This window comes from Micropterus salmoides, unplaced genomic scaffold, assembly GCF_014851395.1.
Source record: "Micropterus salmoides isolate LMB-PRFRI ecotype aquatic unplaced genomic scaffold, ASM1485139v1 Ms_hic_scaffold_9, whole genome shotgun sequence".
In the NCBI taxonomy this organism is placed as follows: Eukaryota; Metazoa; Chordata; class Actinopteri; order Centrarchiformes; family Centrarchidae; genus Micropterus; species Micropterus salmoides.
Window position 1 is genome coordinate 20,693,230 of NW_024044681.1, and position 25,620 is coordinate 20,718,849.

General features: G+C 41.9%; 1 protein-coding gene across 2 annotated transcripts; it reads left to right on the forward strand.

The window, feature by feature from the left end:
* The first annotated feature begins 723 nt into the window (after positions 1 to 723).
* ssh2b (slingshot protein phosphatase 2b) lies at positions 724 to 25,519 on the forward strand. Of its 2 annotated transcripts, XM_038707977.1 has the most exons (15): positions 724 to 966; positions 6,099 to 6,142; positions 16,010 to 16,122; positions 16,267 to 16,331; positions 17,061 to 17,182; positions 17,275 to 17,340; positions 17,463 to 17,528; positions 17,726 to 17,920; positions 18,195 to 18,288; positions 18,526 to 18,654; positions 19,070 to 19,116; positions 19,307 to 19,453; positions 19,614 to 19,814; positions 20,893 to 21,895; positions 22,390 to 25,519. In XM_038707977.1, exons 1-15 carry the CDS (start codon positions 904 to 906, stop codon positions 23,716 to 23,718), a joined length of 3,684 nt encoding a protein of 1,227 aa, XP_038563905.1. In that variant the 5' UTR covers positions 724 to 903; the 3' UTR covers positions 23,719 to 25,519. The 2 variants fall into 2 exon arrangements, with proteins under 2 accessions (XP_038563905.1, XP_038563904.1); XM_038707976.1 differs by lacking the exons at positions 724 to 966; positions 6,099 to 6,142 and adding an exon at positions 13,664 to 14,109.
* Positions 25,520 to 25,620: the final 101 nt, after the last annotated feature.

Sequence of the window (25,620 nt, forward strand, 5' to 3'; positions counted from 1 at the left end):
GATAAAATGCATAAAAATAGTTGGTAGAGATGTGTAATTTATGCAAACATGTTGTCTTTTAAGAATAATAAAGCATATTATGGCATAATTTAAAGGGACACTCAAACTTTTTTACACATAAAGATCAGTTTGTATGTCACGTGGACTATACTCAGCCTGTAAAAATATTTGTATAACGTTTTCTGTGGTTTGGTAGAGAGTTTTTAACAGTCTGAAAAAAAATAACCTACGTTATGTCATCATGATTACCTTGCTTTGGGCTTGAAGACTTCTATTTGTAGAGTGAAAAAAGTTACAAACGGTTTGAAAGGACAAACATTTAGGCTAACAGGCATGGAGGGTCTAGAGACACTGACATCAGTTTCATTGCGGGTAATGTAGGATCCAGTGTTTTTGGAGTCTCACCAAGACTAGGGACTAAAAGTCGGGATATTTCGTCTCTGCCGATTGAATTTTGACCATTCTTTTTAAAGATTTCTGTCTTACAAGTCCCCCATAGCAGTTTGGCAGTTCATTTAGGCCCCCTTTTAAGACATTGTCTGAACATAATTATTGTAGGCCGTTTGCCTGGCAATGGCGGTCAATATATACTTATCTTTTAATCTAATTCACCACTAAGTCAGGCTTTTGTTTGAGAGAGACCACTCACAACTGCTTTGTTTACGTCCAGCACACATACGGTTAAACGGGATTGACAAGCTAAGGGTAGTTGCGCATGCGCAGGTGGTGCTGACAGAGGAAACAGCCGGGGAGTAGTCAAATAGTCCACGATCAGAGAGAAAGAGAGAAGACAACGCGACAAGACCGACAACCCGGGTTCAACTGGGGTTTCTGCCCCTCAAAACAATTATGCTCGTCTCGCCGCTGTCGCTTCCTCTCAGGTGTTCGCTTCCCGGTTGCTGAATGGCGCTGGTTACCGTGCAGCGTTCACCGACCCCCAGCACCAGCTCCAGCCCCTGCGTTTCGGTAAGAGCCGCCTTTATTGAAACCTCCTCCACCACCATCAAACCCAGATCTCCTTTCTATCGAAGGCGATTTGAGGCTTATTTTCCGCTGTCTATTTTTTGTCGGCTGCTGACTTACAAACTGCCTTGCCTTTGTACTCCTGCGCATGCGCGAAATATAGCTGCTCATCATTTTCAGACAACGTTACAATATCAGCGTCGCTACTCGCCACTGAGTTAACCTGCTCGACAAAATGTTTTGTGACTGCTGTTTGAAAAGGCAACACCGTAAGCAACGTTAGTTTGCGAGCAAAGGACGGTTGTGTTTTTATTGTACCGCACGGTTAACACGGTTTCTGTAAGCCATTTCCGCCAGTTCAAAGGTTTAAATGGCAGTTAGCTAACGTTACTTAACGTTACTGTCCAAGATAAGAGAGACTTTCATCGGTAGTGTGGTGAAAATTGTTAGGTATTCCTGTTCGTCAATGGCAACAAATTATACTGCTGCTAACCATCTAATGGTTTTTATTTGCATAACTATTAGTTTAGCTATCTACGAAGAAATATGTCATGCACTTCCGCTCCTAATAAGTGCCTTGTGACACGCATGAATGCGGGTGGACTGTTGCATTATTGTCGTGTACTGTGTTTCTACGTAAACAAGGTTGTGGACGTGCGTCTTTCTCTTTGTCTCTCCTCCCCAGACTTGATGCTTGTCTGCGTGTTTCTCTACCTGTCTGTCTCTCTTTTCCTCTGTGTGTGTGTGTGTGTGTTTCTTTTTCTGTTACTGTTGTGTCTGCTTGTCTTGTTTCTACAGAAGCAGGGAACCCCACCAGACAAATCAGGAATAGAGGGAGGAAGTAATACACACTCTCGGTTTACCATTCAAGTCTTGTTCTCTGTCGGCTTCACACGACTTCATGCACTTCCTGTGCCAGTTCTGCTGTGTATATTATTGACAGTCATTGTGGTATTATGTGCTAAATGTTGATATGCTTTACTTTCCAGTGCTGGTTGTTTAGGCAGTGTCATTGTACAATAACTTCTGATTGCATTGTCTGTCTGATTTTAAAAATCGAGTAGATGAAATACTGACAAACAATAGTAAAAAATCCAGCAGCTATCATGGTATAAGTGAATATAAAAGCAAAATATTTGATGGTTTACAGACTTATATCGCTTTGATTGCAGTATTTGTTTGCATATTGCCCAACCCTACTGCAAAATCAAATTAACTGTTGGCCAAAATACTGCACGATAACATTGGTTTCCTTGCTAGTTGGACTGAGTAGAAGATATGAATTTGTGTTTGAAAATGTTGATTTTTTTTTTTTTTTTACCCCCAACTGTGTTTTTTAACACCAAGAATGTCGGTCACAAACTATTTCTGGGTGTTGTGGCCATGAAAGCTATCCTGTCCTTCACACCTTTTGTATTATCATAGCAAAACAGGTTCTGCGAGCAGGCATAATGATATGTCCACACACATTTTAGGTAATTTGTTCTGATTGTCATCCAAAACGACTCAAAATACATACACAAGTAGATAAAACATGAATTCTTTGAACTGTCAACATTGAACAGTCCGTATCATAGAAGTGTAAAAATCCGAGTTAGCTGTAGTTTCTGTCCTTTGAACGATCACATATGTTAGAGATGTGATTGTGAGCCAAGGAGTCTTTCATCACGTCAGGAGTACAAGCTGTAAAAGTAGAGGAAGAAGAAATGCGTATGTGTAATTTAACAAGGTGAGGCAGGCAGGGGTGGTGAATGATGTGAATTTTTTTTCTTGTGGCGAAATGCTTTCAAGTCGCTACCCGCACACACAGTGGTAAGACATTGCACTGACACATGTCTGGTTTCCTGTCTTGCTGTCATGTCGTGCGTGTCTGTGGGGAGTCTTGCGTAAAGTTTCTCATGAGATAGCTAGCCCCCCCCCCCCGGTCTGTGTTTGCTTCATAATACTTGGACACTTCATTTTGCTTTTACTAGCTTTAACTTGGTGACCCTCGATGCTCTAACTGGTGACCCCCCTGTGCAGCAAAGACTTGTGTCTCCTGTCCTGCAGATCCCTGCACAGCTTGCATATTCGGGCTACACATTTGCATACGCTTCGGAAAACTCCTCTCACATTTTCATATATGCAAAACGTGTTTTACTATCTAACCAAAGGTCACAATGTAGTGACAATGAGTTTGGCTGCATGTCATGGAACAACAGCTGAAACTTTATGTAATCTGTAATCTACATTTGTAATTCACCATGACATGCAGCCAAACTCAATATAACTAAGGCATTTCAATCTCAGCAAGCACTGTGCAGGTTGTAATTATGCAGCAACACAAAGTAAGGCATTGGATACATCTTGAATGCAGAAACCTTTATGGACACAATAGTTCCAGCATCACATACTTTACATGAGGTGTTCAACAATCTACACAATCTGTTTGTAAAGATTTTTCTGGTGTTGAGTGTCACAACACCCGGCAGTAGATGCCAGTATTCCAGACCCTTCCATACTTTGCTTCAGCAATAACTAGGCCAAAACATATCGATTCTTTACTGTGTTGCACTTACCCTGGAAATATCATTCACACATACATTGCTCACAATTTTCACTGGCTGCATCAAACCGCAATTATTCACAGATAATTAAAAAATACTGTGGTATGATTTTCTGTCCACATCACCCAGCTTCAGTGAGGGCAGCAAACGCACTGAGGCAGCCCTGCACATGTTTCATCTTTTTGTCTGTGCTCACTGTTGCCCGCCTTTTATGAAGCTGTTAATGGTTTTGTAATGTTGTTAAGGCTACTTAAGCCTACATACAGTGTAAACAAGTAAGAACCAGGCACTGCAAGAGAAGTGCCAAGTGTTAATCTGCCCTAATCCTTAGCCCGCTCATTTAGAAAAGCTTCATATTCCACAATGTGCTGATTAGATGAGATTTGGATTTTATTCTTTTACTCTCTTCCTCATCGCCCCGCTTGTCTGTGTGTGAATATGTTATTCTCTTACTGGCCACACCTTAAAAACAGACTGAGGTCATTTTTCCTGGAGAGTTTGCAAACCGAGTTGAAGTTGCACTCTGCTCTCCTTCGTATCTCTCTGCTCAGGCGGTGTTGGATGCCCCTTGCACTTAATGTGTTTATACATGCATCTATGCTTTTGGATGTGGAAATACAAAAGATTTTTTGTTATATCCAGGTTGGACTTCATTCACTGACTTTTTTGTCAGCTATTATAGCTTATTTAATGTTGCTAAAACTTTTCATTTTTGATTATGATCAATACTTTGGACTTTGCTATAATAGTGAGCTTAATTAATACAACACTTTTCTAAAACAAGTTACAAAGTCCTTTACAGAGCATCAATAGCTTAATCAAACACTAACACCAAAAGCGATTATGCTTATAATCACAGTTAGTTATCAACAGTAATAATCCTTTTTGCATTTTACTGTGTACAGTATCAATAATTTCCCAATATAGCAAACCCATTATAACTAGTGGCCGACCGATATGGGATTTCAACTGCTGATATTTAGAGAGCACGGCAGCCAATGGCTAATATACATGATTAACTTAACAAGTAACATGTTTTACAGATCAGATTTGCTGTCATTTAGGATGATATATCAGCCTTGGGATGCCAGATATTAGCCCGATTAATCAGCTGACAGAGTCTGTCACTAATTTTTATTTTTTTAATAACTTTATTTTAAATGTTTTCAGTTATACAGAAATGAGCGTACATACAGTCCCCTCAGAGTATTGTAACGTCAAGGCAAATATCTTTGTTTTTGTTGTTCACTGAAGACATACGTGTTTAAGATCAAATTATGAGTATGAGACAAGAGTTCAGAATTTCAGCTCTCATTTCCTGGTATGAGGAGATGAGGTGCAAAAATCCTGGAACACAATCTTATGGACCGATGAGACCAAGATTAATCTCTACCAAAGTGATGGAAAGGCCAAAGTGTGGAGAAAGAAAGGAACTGCTTATGAACTGAAGCATACAAGCTCATCTGTGAAGCATGGTGGAGGTAATGTCATGGCTTGGGCGTGCATGGCTGCTTCTGGAACACACTCATTAATATTTATTGATGATGTAACTGATGATGGTAGCAGCAGAATGAATTCAGAAATATTTTGTCTGCCAATTTACGGAGAAATGCATTGAAACTAATCGGGAGGAAGTTGCAGCAGGACAATGACCCAAAGCACACTGCCAATAAAACAAAGGACTTCATCAGGGGAAAAAGTGGAAGGTTTTAGACTGGCCAAGTCAATCACTTGACCTTAACCCAATAGAGCATGCATTTCACCTCCTAAAGAGGAGACTGAAGGGAGAAACGCCCCGAAACAAACAAGAACTGAAAGAAGCTGTGGTAAAAGCCTGGAATAGCATCACAAATGAAGAATGCAACAGTTTGGTGATGTCGATGGGTCGCAGGCTTGAGGCAGTTACTGCAAGCAAGGGTTATGCCACCAAATATTAAATGTTATTTTCTTTAAGATTATTTGTTCCTTTACTTTTGCTCACCTAAGAACGCTGTGGTCTAATACAGATGGTGATCTGTCCTAAGTTGTTTAACACACATCGACGTGAATACCAGGAAATAAAAGCTGAAATTCTGAACCCTTGTCTCATACTCATCTTTTGATCTTAAACCCAAATGTCTTCAGTGAACAACAAAAACAAAGAAATTTGCCTTACCGTTCTTACTTTTGGAGGCGACTGTACATGCAAACATACAAACTCAAAACGTAGTCCCATATTGGCACCCTTCCTTTCTCCCTCCTCATATACCCTCCCATGGGACCAAGAGCGTAAACGTTTACGTTTTAACATAAAAATATTGTGAGATCAATAGAGTGGTGTGCAACTAAATGAACAAGATTAATTATAAATATAAATCTTAAATAAAACTAATTCTAAATAAAATGTCTTCTGAAAAAAAAGTGTTGGGATTCTGCAAATCGGCAATTATTGTATTGCACCAACATCAAAATATATTATGTAATGTATGTTACATAAAATATGTATGTTATGTTGCATCTCTATCCCAAAGCGCAGTTGTCAACCTTCTAATATTGTACTATACTTACACATTATTATTATTAAATACAATTTTCATTTTGTCTCTTTAGGAGTCCGGCAGTGGGGAGGATGACCGTCGCTCTCAGCCGAGGAGGTAAGTAATTGAATGGGCAGCATCATGTGACGTCATAAGCTAGGAGTGTGAATTACAGTGACATAGTGCAAGAAATGTGGTGCCAGACCGAGTGGATAAAGGGACAACAAGAGCATCTTCTGAAGTGTCTGAACAAAGGCCCTGTTGTGTTGCTGCCGCCGACCTCTAACTTGGCACGACCTGGCCTAGATGAACAAGGGAGGATATAGACTTTACCTGAAGAAGCACTTAATGTTTAATCATTAAAAGTGTCTGATCCTGCAGGACTTCCCTCCTTTACTGGTATAAAGAGTTGCTGTTTCATTGTGTGCGACACAATCCTGCGCTGTCCCTTTTGTTGCCTCAGGCTTTGAACAGGTGTTGGGAATCTGGTTTAACCTGTTTCACTTAACCACATTTGCAACTGGTTGTATTTCACCAGCGATCTGCAGTTTTCTTTCCACTGCCTACTGTACTCTAGATACCGCAGAACCTTTGTTGCAGTAACAATCTTATTCCCCGCTTTGTTTTGTTTGGACCTTTTAGTAACCAATTAAATCCTGAAATCCTCTCGCGTATGAGATAATTAACTGTGGTGTGGCTGTCCATTAGAGGGCAGTAGACTCCCTGTGAGTCAGGTCCGGGAATGTGGGTCAGAGGAGCTGCACTGCTGATCCAGGGGCAGATTGGTAGCCCCTCCCAAAGTCAGAGCGCCTCTGTGTCTGTCTGGTCATTGGAGCTCTATGCCCTCTAACTGAGAGAGCTTTCTGTATTTGTGCAGCTGGGAGTGAAATCTATATTCACATGCTGGAGATCTGCATGTGTGTGTACACAGAGATAAGCATCACATCAGATGTCATTTTGATTTGCATTATTTTGTAAACTAATATTTTCTTGCCTTGAAGTCCTAAGATCATTTGAACTTTGACCTTATTATCCTCCCCTGTCATATAGCCGTGCGCATTTTGCGAAATGTGACATTTTGCGAAATGTGACATTTTCTATGGAAGTCAGGGGTTCTCTGATGGTTGATTTGCCTTTATGCCGTTCCACACAACTATGGAATATGTAACTCCATGACCTTATTACTTGTACGGACATGCCATTACATTTTTCAAAGGAGCACATACCAGTATATAAATATCAAGTTCCTAGTGAGGAGCTGGGTCTTGTCCTGACCTCATATTACTCTTAGAGGAACTGTGCATATTATTATACTGGATTATTCTGGGGGGCAAAGGCCACAAAATATTGTAATTTGTTTGTCATCTGCCGGTAGGAGTGTTTTTGGACACTAAGATTGGTTCATTTACTGTTGGTTGAATTTGTTGTCTGTGTGCTGCTATTCAGTCTTATAGCTATGGGAAGTGGCTCACCACTTTTCTAGTGTGAAACTTTATTTCAAGACATTCCCTAGTAGGTCACGGATCAGAAGTGCAGCTTCGTCTACTTTGCCCCCTTTGCTGTAGTTTCCATATACAATGTACAGAAAGTAATGGATTTCAGCTTTATTCCTGTATTTGTTCAAAAGAAGAGCATTTGTATCATGTCCAATGAAATAATCACACATTTCTTGTCAAGCCATCATCTGACCTAATAACTTCCACACTGAATTCACACATCACTCTTTGGCAAAATAAAGCCATTAATAAGCTGTGTAAATGCACTGTATCTGCTGCTGATGTACCTTTTTTATAAAAGTCACCAGAAAGGTCATGGTGTGTAAATGAGCAGTGCCAGTTATGGCAGTTAGTTTGAGCCAGTGTACTTGTAATTGGCTATCTGTTTTGGACATTTAAAAAAAAAAATAAAAAATTACCACACTGCAGACATGCTCCCGTCACATGCTCTTGATTAAAGCATCTTATCATCTGCCTATCAGCATCGAATTGTCAGAAATCTTCATTATGGGCAGATTTCGATATTTCATTTTAATGTCTTTTATTTGCAAATACGATGATGTGCTGATGTCATCGTACATCTTTAAGTGAAACAGAAGTTCAAATGTATTTAGCTTCTGTATTGTAGTGTATTTATGAGTGAAAGAGAAAATGTGGGCGGAGTTTAATTAAGATTTAAATCAAATCCTACACACCATAATGTGCTGTATGTGTCTGGACCACATACAGCACATTACGGAGCTGTGGAAAGATGCAGAGATGTAGACAGCTGTTCACCCCCACAGATTTTCAGACACTCAATAAATAACATTGGTTTTTTTTGGCTGGTGAGAGAAGCAAATCTACCCGCCCCTTGCATATTTTACCAGTGTTTGGCTGGTGCTAATTTTGTGCCCTGCGGTCAAGTGCTGTTTTATGTGATGGGTGGGGTTGGCTAGTCACCTGAAATCTCATTTGATTGGATACAGTCCTAGATGAGATCAACTATATTATGTTTTACAAGAAGAGAAAGGAGAGGGATTTTGTTATACAAATACTCAAAACACACATTTAGTATTTAGAAAGACATAAATGAACAATAAAGACAGGAACACAGGATTAGTGTAAATTTATTTAAATGAATTTTATGTCTTTACGTCCAAGCAGCAGTGTAACGTATACAAGTCCCCATGGTCTCAGGTGTTTTGGCAAAAAGGATTCAATAAAAGTGAGCCCGCACCCTGAATTACTAAATGAACGTTCCCAACTGCTGACGTCTGTGCCTGTCGTGCCGTAGCAGTCAGCATCTGCAGCAGAGCTCGTCTCTGACACAGGTAGCAACATCCGTTCAGACTGTAACGGGGCTTTAGTGATGCAGTGTGTTTGTCTGCATGGCCTACTGCAGTGCTGCTGATTTAAAGTCGGTGACATCAGCTAAAGCGGCAGCATCACTGGAGGACCCCCAGTGGAGAAATCAGAGGGAGGAAGAGAAATGTATTATGCTGCTTCAGTTGAAAAGTATTTCTGGTCTTTTATAATTTACATTATTGTTTAGTTAGATTGAAATAAAAAGTGGACTCATAAATTATTTGTCCGACACGGAAGGTTTACTTTAGTAGTCTGTTTCTTCACATATCCAGTCACCTTACAATTTACATTTGTGTGCGTCTAAGACTTCCCAATAAATCTTTTTCACTCACTCTGTTGTAATCGAATATATGCTGTCTGTTAGGAATGTTGTCTGGCAGATTGATTAGACTGCAAATAATCGTATTGACTTCCTGTCAGTGTGTAATACGTACAAGACTCAACTGCTCTTAGGATGGATGCTAGTCAATAGTGTGTGTGTGTGTGTGTGTGCTTCAAATTAGAGCTGCAATTATTAATTGATTAGTTGTCAACTATTAAATTAACCGGCAACTATTTTGATAATGCATTTAATCGGTGTAAGTAATTCTTTAAGGAAAAATAAATAAATCTCTGATTCCAGCTCCTTAAATGTGACTGTTTGTTTTGTTTATATATAAACAAATGTTTACTGTCATAAAGGAGCAAATTTGCTCCTTTATGACAGTAAACTCTATCTTTTGGGATGTGGACAAAACAAGACGTTTGAGGACATCATCTTGGGCTTTTAGAAACACAGACTGACAATTTAGAGACCAACTAATGAATTTAATCGAGAAATTAATCTACAATGAAAATAATCCGTAGTCGCAGCCCTACTTAAAATCCATAGGTAAAGCAAATACTGAGTACCTTCGGTTGTTGCTGTATTTTATATGTGATGATGTGATCACTAAGGTGTCTGTGTGTTTGTACGCGTAGACATAAGAGCAACAGAGGAGTGTCCGGTATCAGTCTGCATGTAACAACCACATCCTGGCCTTCACTGCTTGTCATTGGATGGTGTGAATTTCAGCAGCCATGAGAGAACAGTGAGCTGGAACTTGAGAGATGGATCCAACACCGCAAACATTTGGGTTGCTGAGAGTCCACTAGGACTACCTGACCCAAGCAGACTGAGAACAGGATTAGATCCCATGACTGTACAATGACTTTGCAACAAATGTCTGTGAAGATTCTCAGTCATCCAGGCCATAGTAGTACTGTTACACCATCTAGTCTACATACTTTGATCTGTTGAACCACCCGTGACTCAGCGGACTAATGAATAGTTTTCCGCTCATAAAAGATCACTCCAAGGATGTCAAAGCCTGTAACATCCCACTTCACCTTGTTACTGAATCGCACCGCCTGGCTGTTTTGATCGAGGTGGATCCAGGAAAACGGCAACAGGAAAACACCACTGCAGTTGTTGTTGTTTATCAGATGATATGTATTGGCAATCAGGTGGAGGCCATGCATTTACCCTCGGTTTGTAATCTGTCCTGTAAATTGAAACCACGAGGGATCAACAAGCAGCGTAACCATGTCCAAGGTCAAGTTTCTCCTCAGTTCACTCCTGATGTCTTGTTTTTGATTTGTCAATCCCTTTTCTGTTGTTGTGCTGCTGCTTTTAGCAACAGCGTGTTAGGTGTCAGGTGTTGCTGTCTCTAGTGAGGCTTTTCCCTGAAGATTACTAGACTTAGCGCTGTTACTCAACTTCGTCACCCTTCCTCCAGCAGCAGGGCTCAGACAACACAAACCTGATCAGTGTGTGGCCCACACACTCCAGAGGATGCTCTATGGGGAGTAATTAATGCTTAATAAGGAGAAGCGTAGTCATGGAAGCTAAATTACCATGTTTCTGATGCTGTTGTCACCATGAGTAGAGAGAAATTTGTCAGTGGGAATGACACTAGCCTATAAACAGAAGTCCTAAAACATTGCGATCGTCTTGAGATATATATATATAGCTGACAAAACCGGGTAGTTGATCTGAATGATGAAAGTCAAGCTAGTGTCAGTCTAAATTAAGGAGTTGATATCCTTTTAATTTGGGTCAGGCTGGCAAGCTGTGGTCTGTTGAATAAAGGCGCAAAAGCAAAATGAATAAGGTGAAAGTTATACAATTGCACAACTTTGTTTGGGACATAGTATTTAAGTTCAAGCGGTAAATATAGGATGGACAAGGAGGAGCTGAAAGAGCTTGTCACCAAATGTGGCAAGAGTTTACTAGTAATGTGACTGACATGATCAACCACAGCTTCTTTGATGCAAAACCTTAACAAATGCGTGATAGTGAAGAAGTGACTACTGTTAACATTAACTCAGAAATCCTAGAAAGTGTCATATCTGTGCCTGTTTTCATGCCTGTATCTGCCAGTGTTTCCCCTATATGCATTCGGGAGCGCCGCTGCTGAATCATGACCGCCGCTCCAAAAATTTCCCACGATCATTAAACTATGCGCTACAAATGTTTTCACTCGCACACTGTGCGAGCACAGCAACACTCAATGCTTGGCTAGATTCCTCTCCTCTTTCTATACAGGCCATCTACGCGACAGATGGCGTTATAAGAGCAGCGTAACTCCTGTAAGGAGGAACATTACAGTAGGCTACATTTTATGTCTCTATGTAACATAAGCTCAATTTATAGAAAGTAACTGGTAGCTGTATTTGTATTAGTACGGCTGTATTAGTATGTATTTTATTACTACTTACTTGTCCAATGTTGAGAACATCAGGTACAAACTTAGACTAAACTGGTGTGGCCTACAGCTCTGTCCTGTACAGACTGGTTCAATTATTTTCAGTTTTAAGATGAGTCTGAAGAAGTGGTTGTTGGAAAAGAAAGGAAGGTGGTGACTGGAGGAGCTGACGTTAGTAAAGCAAAAGTGATGCAAACTAGTCCTTTTTAATCTAATGAGATGTTTCTTTTTGGATTTTAATGTGCAAATAAAATGCACCTCAGAAGGGAGGTTTCTCATGGTGCCTATTTTTTTATATAATATATAAACAGTTAAATGTCAAGAGCTGTAAAATGAAGACCCAAAAGGCAATCATGAACACTATGATGATTCTGAGGTCATATTAACAGGGCTTTAGGGGGTGATGCCCAAAACATGCTGTGCCATAAATGTCTAATCTCTGTGGAGAACATCATAACAAACCAAATTACTTTTCCCAAATCTAAAGGGTGTGGTTCTTCCCCAGTAGACTGATCTTTGTGTGTTGGTTATTTATTATCTGCTCTAGCTTTTCCAACTATTTGTTCAGAGATATGGTAAATAATATAATTGCCCAAGATGATGTGAAATTACATACAGTGAGGAAAGTTCTCCCGCTTAGAAATCATGGAGGGGTCTGAAATTGTCATCGTAGGTGCATGTCCACTGTGAGAGACATAATCTAAAACAAAAATAATCCAGAAATCACAATGTATGATTTTTTTAAACTATTTATTTGTATGATACAGCTGCAAATAAGTATTTGAACACCTGAGAAAATCAATGTTAATATTTGGTACAGTAGCCTTTGTTTGCAATTACAGAGGTCAAACGTTTCCTGTAGTTTTTCACCAGGTTTGCACACACTGCAGGAGGGATTTTGGCCCACTCCTCCACACAGATCTTCTCTAGATCAGTCAGGTTTCTGGGCTGTCGCTGAGAAACACGGAGTTTGAGCTCCTTCCAAAGATTCTCTATTGGGTTTAGGTCTGGAGACTGGCTAGGCCACGCCAGAACCTTGATATGCTTCTTACAGAGCCACTCCTTGGTTATCCTGGCTGTGTGCTTCGGGTCATTGTCATGTTGGAAGACCCGGCCTCGACCCATCTTCAATGCTCTAACTGAGGGAAGGAGGTTGTTCCCCAAAATCTCGCAATACATGGCCCCGGTCATCCTCTCCTTAATACAGTGCAGTCGCCCTGTCCCATGTGCAGAAAAACACCCCCAAAGCATGATGATACCACCCCCATGCTTCACAGTAGGGATGGTGTTCTTGGGATGGTACTCATCATTCTTCTTCCTCCAAACACGGTTAGTGGAATTATGACCAAAAAGTTCTATGTTGGTCTCATCTGACCACATGACTTTCTCCCATGACTCCTCTGGATCATCCAAATGGTCATTGGCAAACTTAAGACGGGCCTTGACATGTGCTGGTTTAAGCAGGGGAACCTTCCGTGCCATGCGTGATTTCAAACCATGACGTCTTAGTGTATTACCAACAGTAACCTTGGAAACGGTGGTCCCAGCTCTTCGGGTCATTGACCGGCTACTTTCCTCACTGTATTTGTCACTGGGAAAACATAAAATTTTCTTGGGGGAGGACCCAAACCCAACTTACTGCTTCATGGTATGCTGCCAATCTTTTATCCAGGGTAGGCTACAGCAGTAACAGTTGGGAGTTAAGGGGCAAGAAAATCATCTTGTCAATCAAAAACATCTCGAGGCCATTGTAAACTCATGTCTTATTTTGGAATAATAGCCTACTGATGTGACTACAATATCTGAACTCAGTCACTTTAACTAATTCTGAGTACCAGTGAAATATTTGTGACTTCAAAAGAATTAATTTCACTTCTTGCACCAGAGACATCTCCATGAAAGCCATGTCGTTATCAATAGCGGTCATGCTTATCTGCCTTCACAATGGCACTAATAACCCCTCATACTGCCGTCGACACACTGCTGTTTTCACGGATTGGTCCGCATGTCTCCTCCTATGGTCTCCTCCCCTCCAGCGGCAGGATTTACCGCAGCACGCTGCTGCAGATCACAGCGCCACAGAGCTGATGTTATGAGGCACCTGCTCTGCTACAGCATGTGCTAAATATGTTAGTATCTTTCTCTATATTATAATACCGCGTTTTTTCCTTTTTTTTTTTTTTAATCGCTTGGTTTAAATCGCGTTGACGGATAATTCCCTAAATCCGAGATGCCCATTAAAAGCAGCACGTCAAAGTGAGACCTTTCACCGGACCTTCTGCGGTTCACAACTCCCACGGCTGTGCGGAGTGACCCCACCTCCACATCTCAACATCGACTGTCTGTAACTACAGCCCGCGTCTGTGTGCCCTGCCACCGGAGCAGCGATGCCTCCCGGTGTTGTGACGGCGCCACGGAGCTCATCAGCCGGCTGCTTCTGCGTCTGCTGCGGGGTGAACATGAGACCTTATTTCACCGAGAACTCCGTGATCTCTCAAGGGGCAATTTATCAGCTGTAAGTTTACTGAATACATAGCCCCAGGCTTTTTGTGTAATAACATTTAACTGTGAATTGCAGTAACATACTGAGGCTATTGTGTTCTCCTTATTATGCTTAATGTGGGCTGTTTTATATCCTGTCTTGACACTCATTTGCCCTACTTTCAGTGATGTGCTGTGACAAAGGCATGTGGTTTTCCCATGATGACTTAATGGGAAGGATATGACAACAGTAGCAGCATAGTCAGTGGCTGCAGGAAGACGTTTCCTTCCCTTTGCTCCATGCAAAATGTCTTCCAGATGCCATACTCATCTGCTCACATCCACCCATCTTTTTGTTTTTTTTCAATTTACATGTGCCTAAAATGCACCCTGAGGGGGCTAATCAGAAAGGCACACAGTGTACCTGAGACAGATTGTTCATTTTTTGGGGCGTTTCACTGGGAGGCAAATATGCTTTCTGGCAATGATGCTATGTGAGTCTGAGTAAGAATATTTTCTAACTTGGGAATGTACCTAGATACTTTTAAAGCCAACAGTCTGAAGCTACTGATTGCCTAATTGTCACTTTTGTAATTACTGTTGTCTATTCCATGTATATCCCGTTTAGCTTCTGAATGGGACTTCCTGTCTCTGATAGTCCTTCCTCAGCCTTGGCCTATATTTATCGTCACCCCAAGTAAGGAGTGGCAAATATGGATAGTCGGGAATCACTGGTGTTAGTGGTGAATCTGCATTCACTCCATTGTTACAAACTTCCACTTTGACGTCAGCTTAAGTTCCACAACATTGGTTGTAATTGTTCTCTATTTCAGCTACGATTCAAAAAAACGTCAGAGAAATGTCAAAATCAAAGGAATGCATTGGGCATTTTAAGTTCATTACATAACTCCATTGTTCAGAGAGCAGTAGCTCCAAGTAGCTTAGCTGGAGGTGCCCATTTCATGCCAGAGTGTTGTTCAGTTATGTACCTTTTAAAGTCTCAGCCAAAGCCAGTGAAGTTGTAATTGCCTGTCAAGTTCAAAGTTAAAAACTGCAAATAGGTCCGCTGGTTGGGCAAAGGGAAAGGTTCATGTGAAAAGGAGAATTGGTTGGTTAAATGGGTGGACAGTTTGTTTTTCTCTATAACTTAATATGCCTTTGTCAATATGCGTTTTATGAACAGGTTCAGTTAAGCCAGCACGTTATTGGAACCAGCTGCTGTTTGTTGCAAACTGCACAGTCAAGTGTCTTGAGCTCATAAAGGCGCATAAATCTTTCCATTAGTGTTTTGTATATGATGTTTTGTACAGACTGTCACATGTATTTTGTAAGAAAACACAAGGTTAAATCACCATTATTGAAAGCCATTCAACTTTTAGACGACAAAATCCCTCATGCTCATTATTCAGCAGATGTTTTCATGCTGAAGAACAACTGCTTCTTCTTCATACAGTTAGGGAATAAAAAGACATCAGCCCCACAACACCAGCAACAGCGTGAGCTTTATATTAGGAGGACAACACATACAATTAGTTTAGTCTATAAACTGTCACAAAATAGTTGAAATAGCTCATCACAAGTTCCCAGAGCCTGAGGTGCTGTCTTTATATAGCTTGTTTTGTCTGACCAATAGTTCAAAACTAAAAGATGTTGAGTTTGCTATCACATGGGATAGAGAGAGGCAGGAAATCTTCTTATTTGAGAAGCTGAGACTCGGGAATGTTTGCCTTTTTTTCTTGAAAAATGACTGAAACCATAATGAAAAGATTTGCTGATTGTCTTTCTGTCAATAGACCAATTGATTGATCAACTAATTATTTCAGGTCTAGGGTTACAGATCTCTTTTAAGATATGCAGAGAACTGAGGGGCTTATCAAATGTACAATTTAGTTAATTATAAATTGGTTTTCTCTCTTTTCTCTCCATGTGTCCAGCATCAGCGAAAGTTTCCTGACAGTTAAAGGAGCTGCTCTCTTCTTACCTCGAGGAAATGGCTCCTCCCCTTCATCTGCCTCTCGCTTCTCACAGCTGCGTAGCAAACATGCAGGTGAGTTGAAAGGTCTTCCTCAAGAGCAAGTATTTGATTTGACTGTGTCACTAGTGCTGTGTGTAAATAAGGTGTCATTTATGTAATGTAATACTGCTGTCCTTGACACTGATCAAAGTTGTTGGATTACTTTCATCTTACCAGGAGACATCCAGCAGCATTTACAAACCATGTTCACTCTCCTCAGACCAGAGGACAACATCAAACTGGTGGGTACACACACACACACACACACACACACACACACACACACACTTCAGTCCTAAGGGCCCGTGTCCATCAAAGTGTTTTTTTCTGACACCGGCGTCTTTTTTTCAATTCATTGCAATGGGAGCGCCGCGTTTTTAGAACATGGTAAAAACGGCAGCAACATGACGAGGCGCTGATTGTCTTTTCCGCGCTGAGCATTTTTTCCCGGTTGGCGAGAGCTGAAAAATGTTCAACTTTGAGAAAAATGCCGCGCTCGTCGCTGTCACTTTTTCCCAGCCGTCCAATCACAGTGCAGGAGAGGCGGGACAAATGCCACACCATGCACATCCGATTTTGAACGAAACAATGTGCCTACTCGCCGAGTTGTTTCCTCGCCTGCAAAAAATCTCATGGACCCACGTACGGCAAGTCTGTCCCCTCATGTTTCAGTCTTCTCTTCATGCAAGGGCCAGAGCAAGTAAGCCTACCCTACTTTGTGGTGATATTTTCTACACAGTAAAATTAGGTAGCCTTCTTGCAACACATCACCTCCACGGAAATGATGTATCATAGCAACCACAGCGTCACAAAAAAAACATGCGCCTCCAAAGCGTGCCCTAGTGCTCCCAGCTAGGCGTTTTCAGTACAGCAGCTGGCGTTTTCAGCTGGTAAAAAAACGCTTTGGTGGACACGGGCCCTAAGCTTGTCAATCAACTGTCAAGACGTCAACTGTGTTTTCCCTGCTCCAGGCGGTTCGTTTGGAGAGCGCCCACCATCAGCTCACCCGCTACATGGTGGTGGTCTCAACCAACGGTCGTCAGGACACGGAGGAAAGCGTGGTGCTGGGAATGGATTTCAGTCCCGTGGATAGGTGAGACAGTAACACTAAGCTTATATGTACCTGCCTGTTTTTATACTGTGCTTAAAGTTGTAACAGGGTGATTTCATTTTCCCCCCTCTCAGCTCATGTTCTGTAGGGCTGGTTTTGCCCTTATGGAGCGACACGTTGATACACCTGGATGGAGATGGGTAAGATGCATACTTTAATCACAGAGTGCACGTACACTTAACACGAGGCTGTGAAGATGGTTGAATGTGCCTTTTTTTTATTCCACTTCTCTCCTCTGTGCTCCCTCTCTTCTCGCTCCCAGGGGTTTCAGTGTGTCAACGGATTCCAGAGTGCATGTGTTCAAGCCCGTTTCTGTGCAGGCCATGTGGTGAGTCACACTGCATTAATCACACAACTTGTTAGAAATGGATATTTATATATGCCCTTTTGTTGTGCTTCTCTTGGAATCCCAAGCAAGCCCCTGTCATTTATTTGAATGTTTCTTTTTTGTCATGATCTCACACTTTCTCCTGCATCTTCTGTTCTGCCAATCTCATTTTTCACTCTCACGTACTCCTCTCGCAGGTCGGCCCTCCAGTCACTCCACAAAGCATGCGAGGTGGCTCGTTGTCACAACTACTTCCCAGGCAGCTTGTTCCTCACTTGGGTCAGCTACTATCAAAGCAGGGTGTCCTCCGACCAGGTACGCATCAATGAGTGGAACATCATGCAGGATGTGCAGTCGCACCGTGCCGATTCACCCGTGCTTTTCTCTGACATGTAAGTAAACCGATCATATGGAAAATGTTAATCACTCTTGTCCCTCCCCCTTTTTTCAGTAATTTATCCAGACAATATGCTCATGATTATTTACTATCTTTCTTGACCTAAACATGCGAATATTGAAAGTTGTTCCATATTTGAGCATAATACACATAGTACTATGTAGTGGTTAGGCCAGACGTCTCCTCAATATGGCACACCATATACCACCTCATATATGTAAATAGCCTTATTTTATATATCGTATTTCAAAGTTGTGGTGTTTCTGCAGACCTACAGAAAGAGAGCTGACAGAGCGTCAGATCAAAACCAGTTTGAGGGAGATCATGATGCAGAAAGACCTTGAGAATGTCACCTGCAAAGAGGTGAGTTAATGCTTCAGATGCTGAATATGAATATGCTCCAAACCGATGCATTCATCATTGAAACTTCAGCTTTTGCAACAAAATGGTCCCCTCCAAAAGAGGAATAAAAAGATATGTTTGAGGTTCTTTTCAGTCACCAGTATTAAACTTAAATCAGCAGTCTTAAACAAAAAGGCAGACATTGCATTTTCTTTTAAGATTTTATTTGTGTGTTCTTTGGCTGGATGTGTTCTTTAGATCCGAACAGAGCTGGAAATGCACATGACATGCAACCTGAGAGAGTTCAAGGAGTTCATCGACAATGAGATGATTGTCATCCTGGGCCAGATGGACAGTCCTACGGAGATCTTTGATCACGTCTTCTTGGTAGGTTGACTCAGAACACCTCTGGAGTATCACTGCTGCATTTGGCACCGATGTTGGTCACTGAAATTATCAGGATAAAGAACTGCCAGAACGGCTAGATCACTAATTAATGAATTAATTAAATTAATCAAGTAGAAGACTTATGTATTGAAGGTGCCTCAGTTTTTACAGTAGACGTAAATGATTTATCATCACTTCTAAGTAAAATGTATGAACATTGTTTGTACATCAAGCTTAATCCACTGAGGAACCTGTCAAAATATGAGTTAGACTTGTGTAATTCCTCCAAATTTGAAGGTACTTTGTTCTTGTTTGGTTTGGAGAGCACATTGGATGTCAGACATGACTTGCCATAGGATTTAAGCATTATGAAAAGCTAAGTTGAAGGCCTGAGGATTGCTTTTGTTTCCTACAGGGATCTGAGTGGAATGCATCCAATTTGGAGGAGTTGCAGAAGAGCGGGTAAGGAGTGGGACAAAAACAACAAAACCCACTGCAGAGTACAAGCTGTATGATGTCAATAAAAACAAAGACCCTAACAATAATTTTGCTTAAATTAAATGTTTTATATTAAAATCTCAGCCAAACAGACTGCAGATCCAGTCGTCTCTCATCCTCTTCTCATCCCTCCTTTGATTCATGTCTCCCTCAGGGTTCAGTACATCCTGAATGTAACGAGGGAGATTGATAACTTCTTCCCTGGTGTGTTTGAGTACCACAACATTCGTGTTTACGACGAGGAGGCCACTGACCTGCTTGCTTATTGGAATGAAACGTACAAGTTTATATCTAGAGCCAAGTGAGTTTCAGATGACTGCATGTTCTCATTTTTTTTTATCTGATCTGCTCATCTTGTTAGGGCTAAGCATTCTTTCATCTTTTTTACCTTTTCTGTCTGTTCTCATCTCATCTTTCTTACAGAACTGTTGTATATCCTTGTTTCTTCATTTCTACTCCAGGAAAGCCGGATCCAAGTGCCTGGTGCACTGTAAAATGGGTATAAGTCGCTCCGCAGCCACAGTGATCGCGTACGCCATGAAGGAGCACGGCTGGGATTTGAAAAAAGCCTTTGATTATGTCAAGGACCGTCGAGCCGTGACCAAGCCTAACCCCTCTTTTATGAGACAGCTGGAGGAGTATCAGGGAATACTGCTTGCCAGGTACCCACATAAACACATGAGTATATTTCATGTAGATATGTGGATGCAACACTGCATGGGCTTATAATAAAGTCAGGATGAAACAAAAAGGCACACGCAGCTAAATTAATTTAAGCTGCTTGAATATGTGCTTAGGATTTTTATGTAAAAATGTTTATGCACTTGTGCATCCATATGTCCAAACTAGAATAAGTTAGATTCAGTAGTACCTATGGCTGAGGTCATGATTTTGCCTTTAGGGAAGCAGCATTATCAGGAACCACAGGCCTGTTTTTTTTTTTTTTTTTTTTTGATTGCAGTGCTGTGTGATATGTAATGCATTTCTAATATTTAAAGCTGCATTTGTTGATTTGTTTGTTGTTTTAGGCCCCTTAGCGTTGGCAGAAAAAGCTGTAGATACGACACTGACATATTGTCACATTCTAACATGTTGGCAAACAGTTGCCAATTTACACAACCAGCAGACAAAGAGCAACATTAGTATTCAAGTGGCGTCGTGTTTCTGCCGACCTATGTAATATTCATTCTCCTTTCAGCTCTGGTCTGTTCTCCCCCGCATTCTGAAGACAAATGTATTTTTACCTGTTAATGTCTCCACTACATTCACAAGCTAGTGGCTAAGTTGGTGTGTTTGTAGTTTGATACTGGGCAGGTAGCGTACACTAAATGGCTGCCTGCTGCGGCTGTAAATGAGGTTGATGAAAGCTGAGTTTTCACACTGGAAAACCAAAGCAAAGAGTGAAAAAACTTTCTGTAGAGATGAAGGGAACTGCACAGGGAGGTGATAATTCTCTATGGGTTCGACACTACCAACAGCCTTTCTCACATTACACATAGCCATTTGATCCATTGTTAATAGAAAATATTGATTGGTGCAGCTTTAAAGTGCATTTCATATCTTCATATATATATCTGTGACACAGTACATTTATCACAATAACCTTATAAATGAAAATTATATTATGCATGTTTGCATAAGGATAGGAGCGACATGAAAAGACTACAAAACAAGTTTTTGGTTTTTTTTTTTTTTGCTACGCCACGTTTATTCCCACCTCTTTGTCACCTTCTCCTACAGCAAGCAGAGGCACAATAAACTGTGGCGTTCTCACTCTGACAGTGACCTGTCTGATCACCATGAGCCACTGTCTAAATCTTACGCCCAACCGCACAGCCTGGGTCACTCCGACCCTCATAACCAGACCAGCAGCACACCTGGTCCCTCAGTAACAGAACTGCTGGGATCACTGGGAACTTCGGGCAAACCAACACACTCCACTAGCCAGCCGGATACTGGCATCAAGTCATCTCAGCGCAGCTCTTCATCCTCTGAGGTGGTGGGAGCTCTATCAGGCAATGCTGAATCTCGAAGCCTTGAGGCTCCTTCTCATTCTGCTGTAGTCCAGATCAGCCAGATGGACACTGTGTCTCAGTTATTTCCTCCGCTCTCCAATGGTTTATGTGACTGTGACGGGCCACCGTCATCACCTCCTCTCTCCCAGCCAAGAGCCGCCACTGTGGTGCCTGAGCTTCAAAAGACAGACATGGTGACTGTTGCACAGAGTGTTTTAGTGGGTCAGCCTCACCCGCCTCCATCCTTTCACCACCTCCCCCTCTCCCCTGCTCCATCTCCTCCAGCCTGCGTGGATAAAGTTATGAAACCAGAGGTGTTGTCCTGCGCTCAGGCTGCGATAAAACCGATGCTGGTGTCATTGCCTGAGCCCATGACAACACAGGCTGGACAGTGTCTGTCTGCACCAGTGCCTGTCAGAAAAACAGACTGTGACCAACAGATGTGTGACTTGTCTTTGGACGGCTTAGCAGCCCGTCCTCCCTCCATTCGTGATTTTATCAGCTACCCCAGTGCCATTCCTCAAGACAACGAGGTATTGTTCGGCCACAGTGCAGATCACATTAACTTTTTCAGTGCCAGGGAAAAGTTCAAGGGAATGAGTCAAGATGGTAAACCTCACTCTGCTGCAGTGCAGCAGTCGCCCCAGCTGAAGAGTTGTGGCAAAGAACAGCAACCGCTTCCCCAGGAGGGCTCCGCTAGTGAAGGCAAGGAGGAGGGCAAAAGAAAGGTAGGGCCGCTGCTTGTAGCAAAACTTTCCAGAACTTCTGCACACTTACTTCCATTGCAAACACCCAATTTATTGTCTAAGCAAACATCTCTCAGGCGCTTTTCATGCTCTGACCAAGGACTTAATTTAGGTGTTTCCAATGGAGATAAGTGTACAGATGTTTTTATCTGCGCTTGTGTAAAATGCCCATTGTAATATAATATTAGAATTATTTTGATAACCTATATGTTGAGAATTTTTCTGGATATTTTAGTGTGTATTGAAACCACATCAGATGAATCTTAAAATAATAATTTGTTTACATAGTTTAGCTGTTGTTTTCTTGAGTCCAAGGCCACCACCTGGTGGCACAAAAGTGGAACACTCAAAGTCGAGTATCTGTCACATCTGAATCAGATTTACTTAAATGTCTTCTGAACAACGCCATGGATATACTGACACTTTTATTTGGCATTTAAACTGAATCGTTAATATTATTGCTCTTTTCTTTGTAGGAAATGACCGTCCCTGTGCAGGTAGCAGGACTGAAGCCTGCATTGCTCACAGAGGCTTCACCTCTCGGCCCTCTTACACAACCAGAGCCCCCTCAGGGCCCAGAGGACCAGAAAGTGGAGAAGTCGATGCAGGAGGATAGTGATGTTATATCACAGAAGGAAGCTGATGATGTTAAGGAGGAAGTGAAAAACAAGGAAGAGGAGGCCCCTGCTGGTCTCTACAGTGATTGGACGAGGGGGTCTGTGCGGCGTGTCACACGACAGCTGGAGCAAAGAATGAAACAGGAGCATGAGACTCCGTCACCCTCGTCATCTCCACCATCCCTCTCCAGCAGCTCCTCCTGCTCTCAGCAGCGTCCAGCCAGCATCCATCTTGCGATGGTGGCTAATCCCCAGGATTCATCAGTTTGCTCGCAGGTGTCAGTTGTTAGCAACGTGCAGGAAGAGCAGGAGCATGATGGTAAGGGTGGGCCAGTTAAAAGGGAGAGTGGTGATGTAGTTGAGATGGAGGCACTTGGAAATAATGATGGAAGCGCAAAAGGACACAAACTCCAACCTGCTGATACTAGATTGCGCTCTACCTCTTCTTCATTCCACCGCTCTGTCAGTTCTCCTTTTGCCTCTGTGAACTTCCTGTGTTTGGAGGGTGTAACGGAGCATGAGTCAGGCACAGACTGGGACTTCTCCACAGAGTTACCCCATAGTGACATTATCATGAGGGGGACATGGGAGACTTTGTGCGAGCTGGGTGCCTTCCTGCAGCAGGTGAGCATGGGCGGCGCCTGTAAGGCCAGGTGTGTGGACCAGTTTTTTGGCCACAGTGTCAGAACCACTCAGAAGCAGGGTAGTGGTGTCCAGAGGAGCGTCAGAGAGGTGGAAGCCAGGCTTCGGCAGGCGGGACTGACCCCTCCATCCCTTATGAAGCGCTCAGCCTCTCTGGCCAAACTGGGCTGTTTGGAGCTGCTTGCCAATGACCTGAGTGAGTGGGAGCTCAGCCGCTCCTCTGTATCTCCGTCCTCAGCAAAAACTCCCATCCATGCAGTTATCGACGAGTCCAAGAAGCAGCGGGTCCACACCTCTCCTTCCTCAGCTGGCCAGCAACCAGAAGTCCTCAGGATTGGTGTGGAGAGTCTTTCTGAAGCTGGGGAAACCTTACCACTTCCACCATCAAATCATAGTCCGCAGGGAGGACAACTCCCAGACTCTGTCCAAGATTCACTGCAGTTGCCTGGGCCAACACTTCTGACAACAAGGCAGCAATATGGAAGAACTCACCCCCTGAGGCGGCTTAAGAAAAGAACTGCTAGTACTCTTTACCACACCATGTAATCCTCACTGTCTGTGTGTGTGTGTGTGTGTGTGTGTGTGTGAGTGGGGGGTCATATACACCTGTGAGAAATGGACAAAACAAACCAACGCCTCTTGCCTTAAGGGATACATTAAGTCGTTTCTGGATGTTTCTTCCCTGCAGATCGACAAAGAGCTGTGTGAAATCTGTGATATGAGACACTTGCCTCATGCAAGAACAATGACAAGGTTATGAAAGTTCTGGTCAAATGAAATGAATGAGTCAAATTGGAAGAAACGCTGTGTGTAGCATAACACTTTCTGAAGACATTCATAAAGCAGCAAAAACAATCATCCAGATGAATATGGGCAGCTTGTTTCAAATGTAAATACACCTGAGCCTGCACATATACCCTCTTTGCAGCATTGCTGGTTTCTCCGTTATCAACTTGATACTTGATTAAAAAGTCCAACCTGATGTTAGGTGGAATATATCCTCCGTTTTCCTCTTCTTGTGCTTTCATGTCTCCTCATTAATATTTGCTAGTCGTGCTGGGTAGCTACCAAGAAAAATTATACAGCTGTTCTGGTACAATCTGACAGGTACATGAATCTGCCCAACCTCAATTCAACACTCAAACCTGCTGATCTGGTTCAAATGATTTGGCGGGTATACTTTGTACTGACAAATAATACCAATCAAAGTCAATTCTGCTGTCTTGAGAGCAGCAGCAGTGCGTCTAAACACACAAGAGCTCAGGTTGATCCACAGATTAGTGTGTTTTCCCTCAAAGAACGGTGTAGCCAGAGCTGGTGACAAGAATGTCAACTGAACATGGTTACGTAGTTGTACAGCTGTTGATTGAATCAAAATGCAAAGAGAAGAGGCAAGCTGTTTGGGTTTTTTGTTGTTTGGTTTTTTTAATTTATGTTTGTATTGACTACACAATACCTCCGTTAGTCTGAACCAAATCTGACTAAGTCAAGTCAGACTCTGGATTCCTGGAATGTCCGTCAGAAACAATTTCAACTTAACTACTCGATAAACTGAAGTAAACTCATCTCTCTTGTGTCCTCTGACAGTTCTGATGCCACTCAAACTAGAGATTTTCTGTATGTATTACTATGTGGGAGAAAATGTAGGTTAAGGGATTGGGGGTTGAAGGCAGACTTGTGTATTTTTGTGAGTTTTCTGCCACGACGTAAAGGTCTATATTGTGAGTGTTGACATTTTAGGAACTGTACATGTTTTTATATCTGGTTTGTGTCCGTGTGTGAGCGTGACCGTGTAGCACAACTTTACCATGTGGGTGTGTACATTTTTTTTTGCACACATTTTTAGGAGTGTGCCTGTGACTGGCAAGTGAAGCTTCTCTGCAGTCTATCAGAAATGTCTGTACAGGGAGGTCTGTCATACATGCACTTTACTCCCATTTAAATTTTTGACGTGGCTTTTTCATGTATGGTTGCTACTTTTGAGGAGCACACTGAGGTAGTAGCAGCTGCTGGGTATGTGTGTCTATTTTTTTGTTTTATTTTAAACTATCAGTGTAAATAGTCTTTTATATCATGTGCTTCAACTGTGACCATTAAACAATGGAAATCGTTAAGAGTGTTTTGCTGTGAGTCTGGACGGTAATGCAAGGTCATGACTAAATGATTATAATTTTCAATCATGGTTTACACAAAAGATGATGTACATTGACATGACAGTGTTTTTTTTGTTTGTTTTTTTTTTAAAGCAATTTTAAATGTTGACATCATTTAGAGGTAATTTTTTTAGTTTGTTTAATCTATAAAATGGCCAAATTGTAATAAACATCCATCACTACTTTCCAGACCAGGTCAAGGTCAAATTGCTTATTTTATTGCAACTAACAGTTCAAAACCCAAATATCTTCAGTTTACCAAGACATAAAATAGATATATTGTCAATTGTAGTTA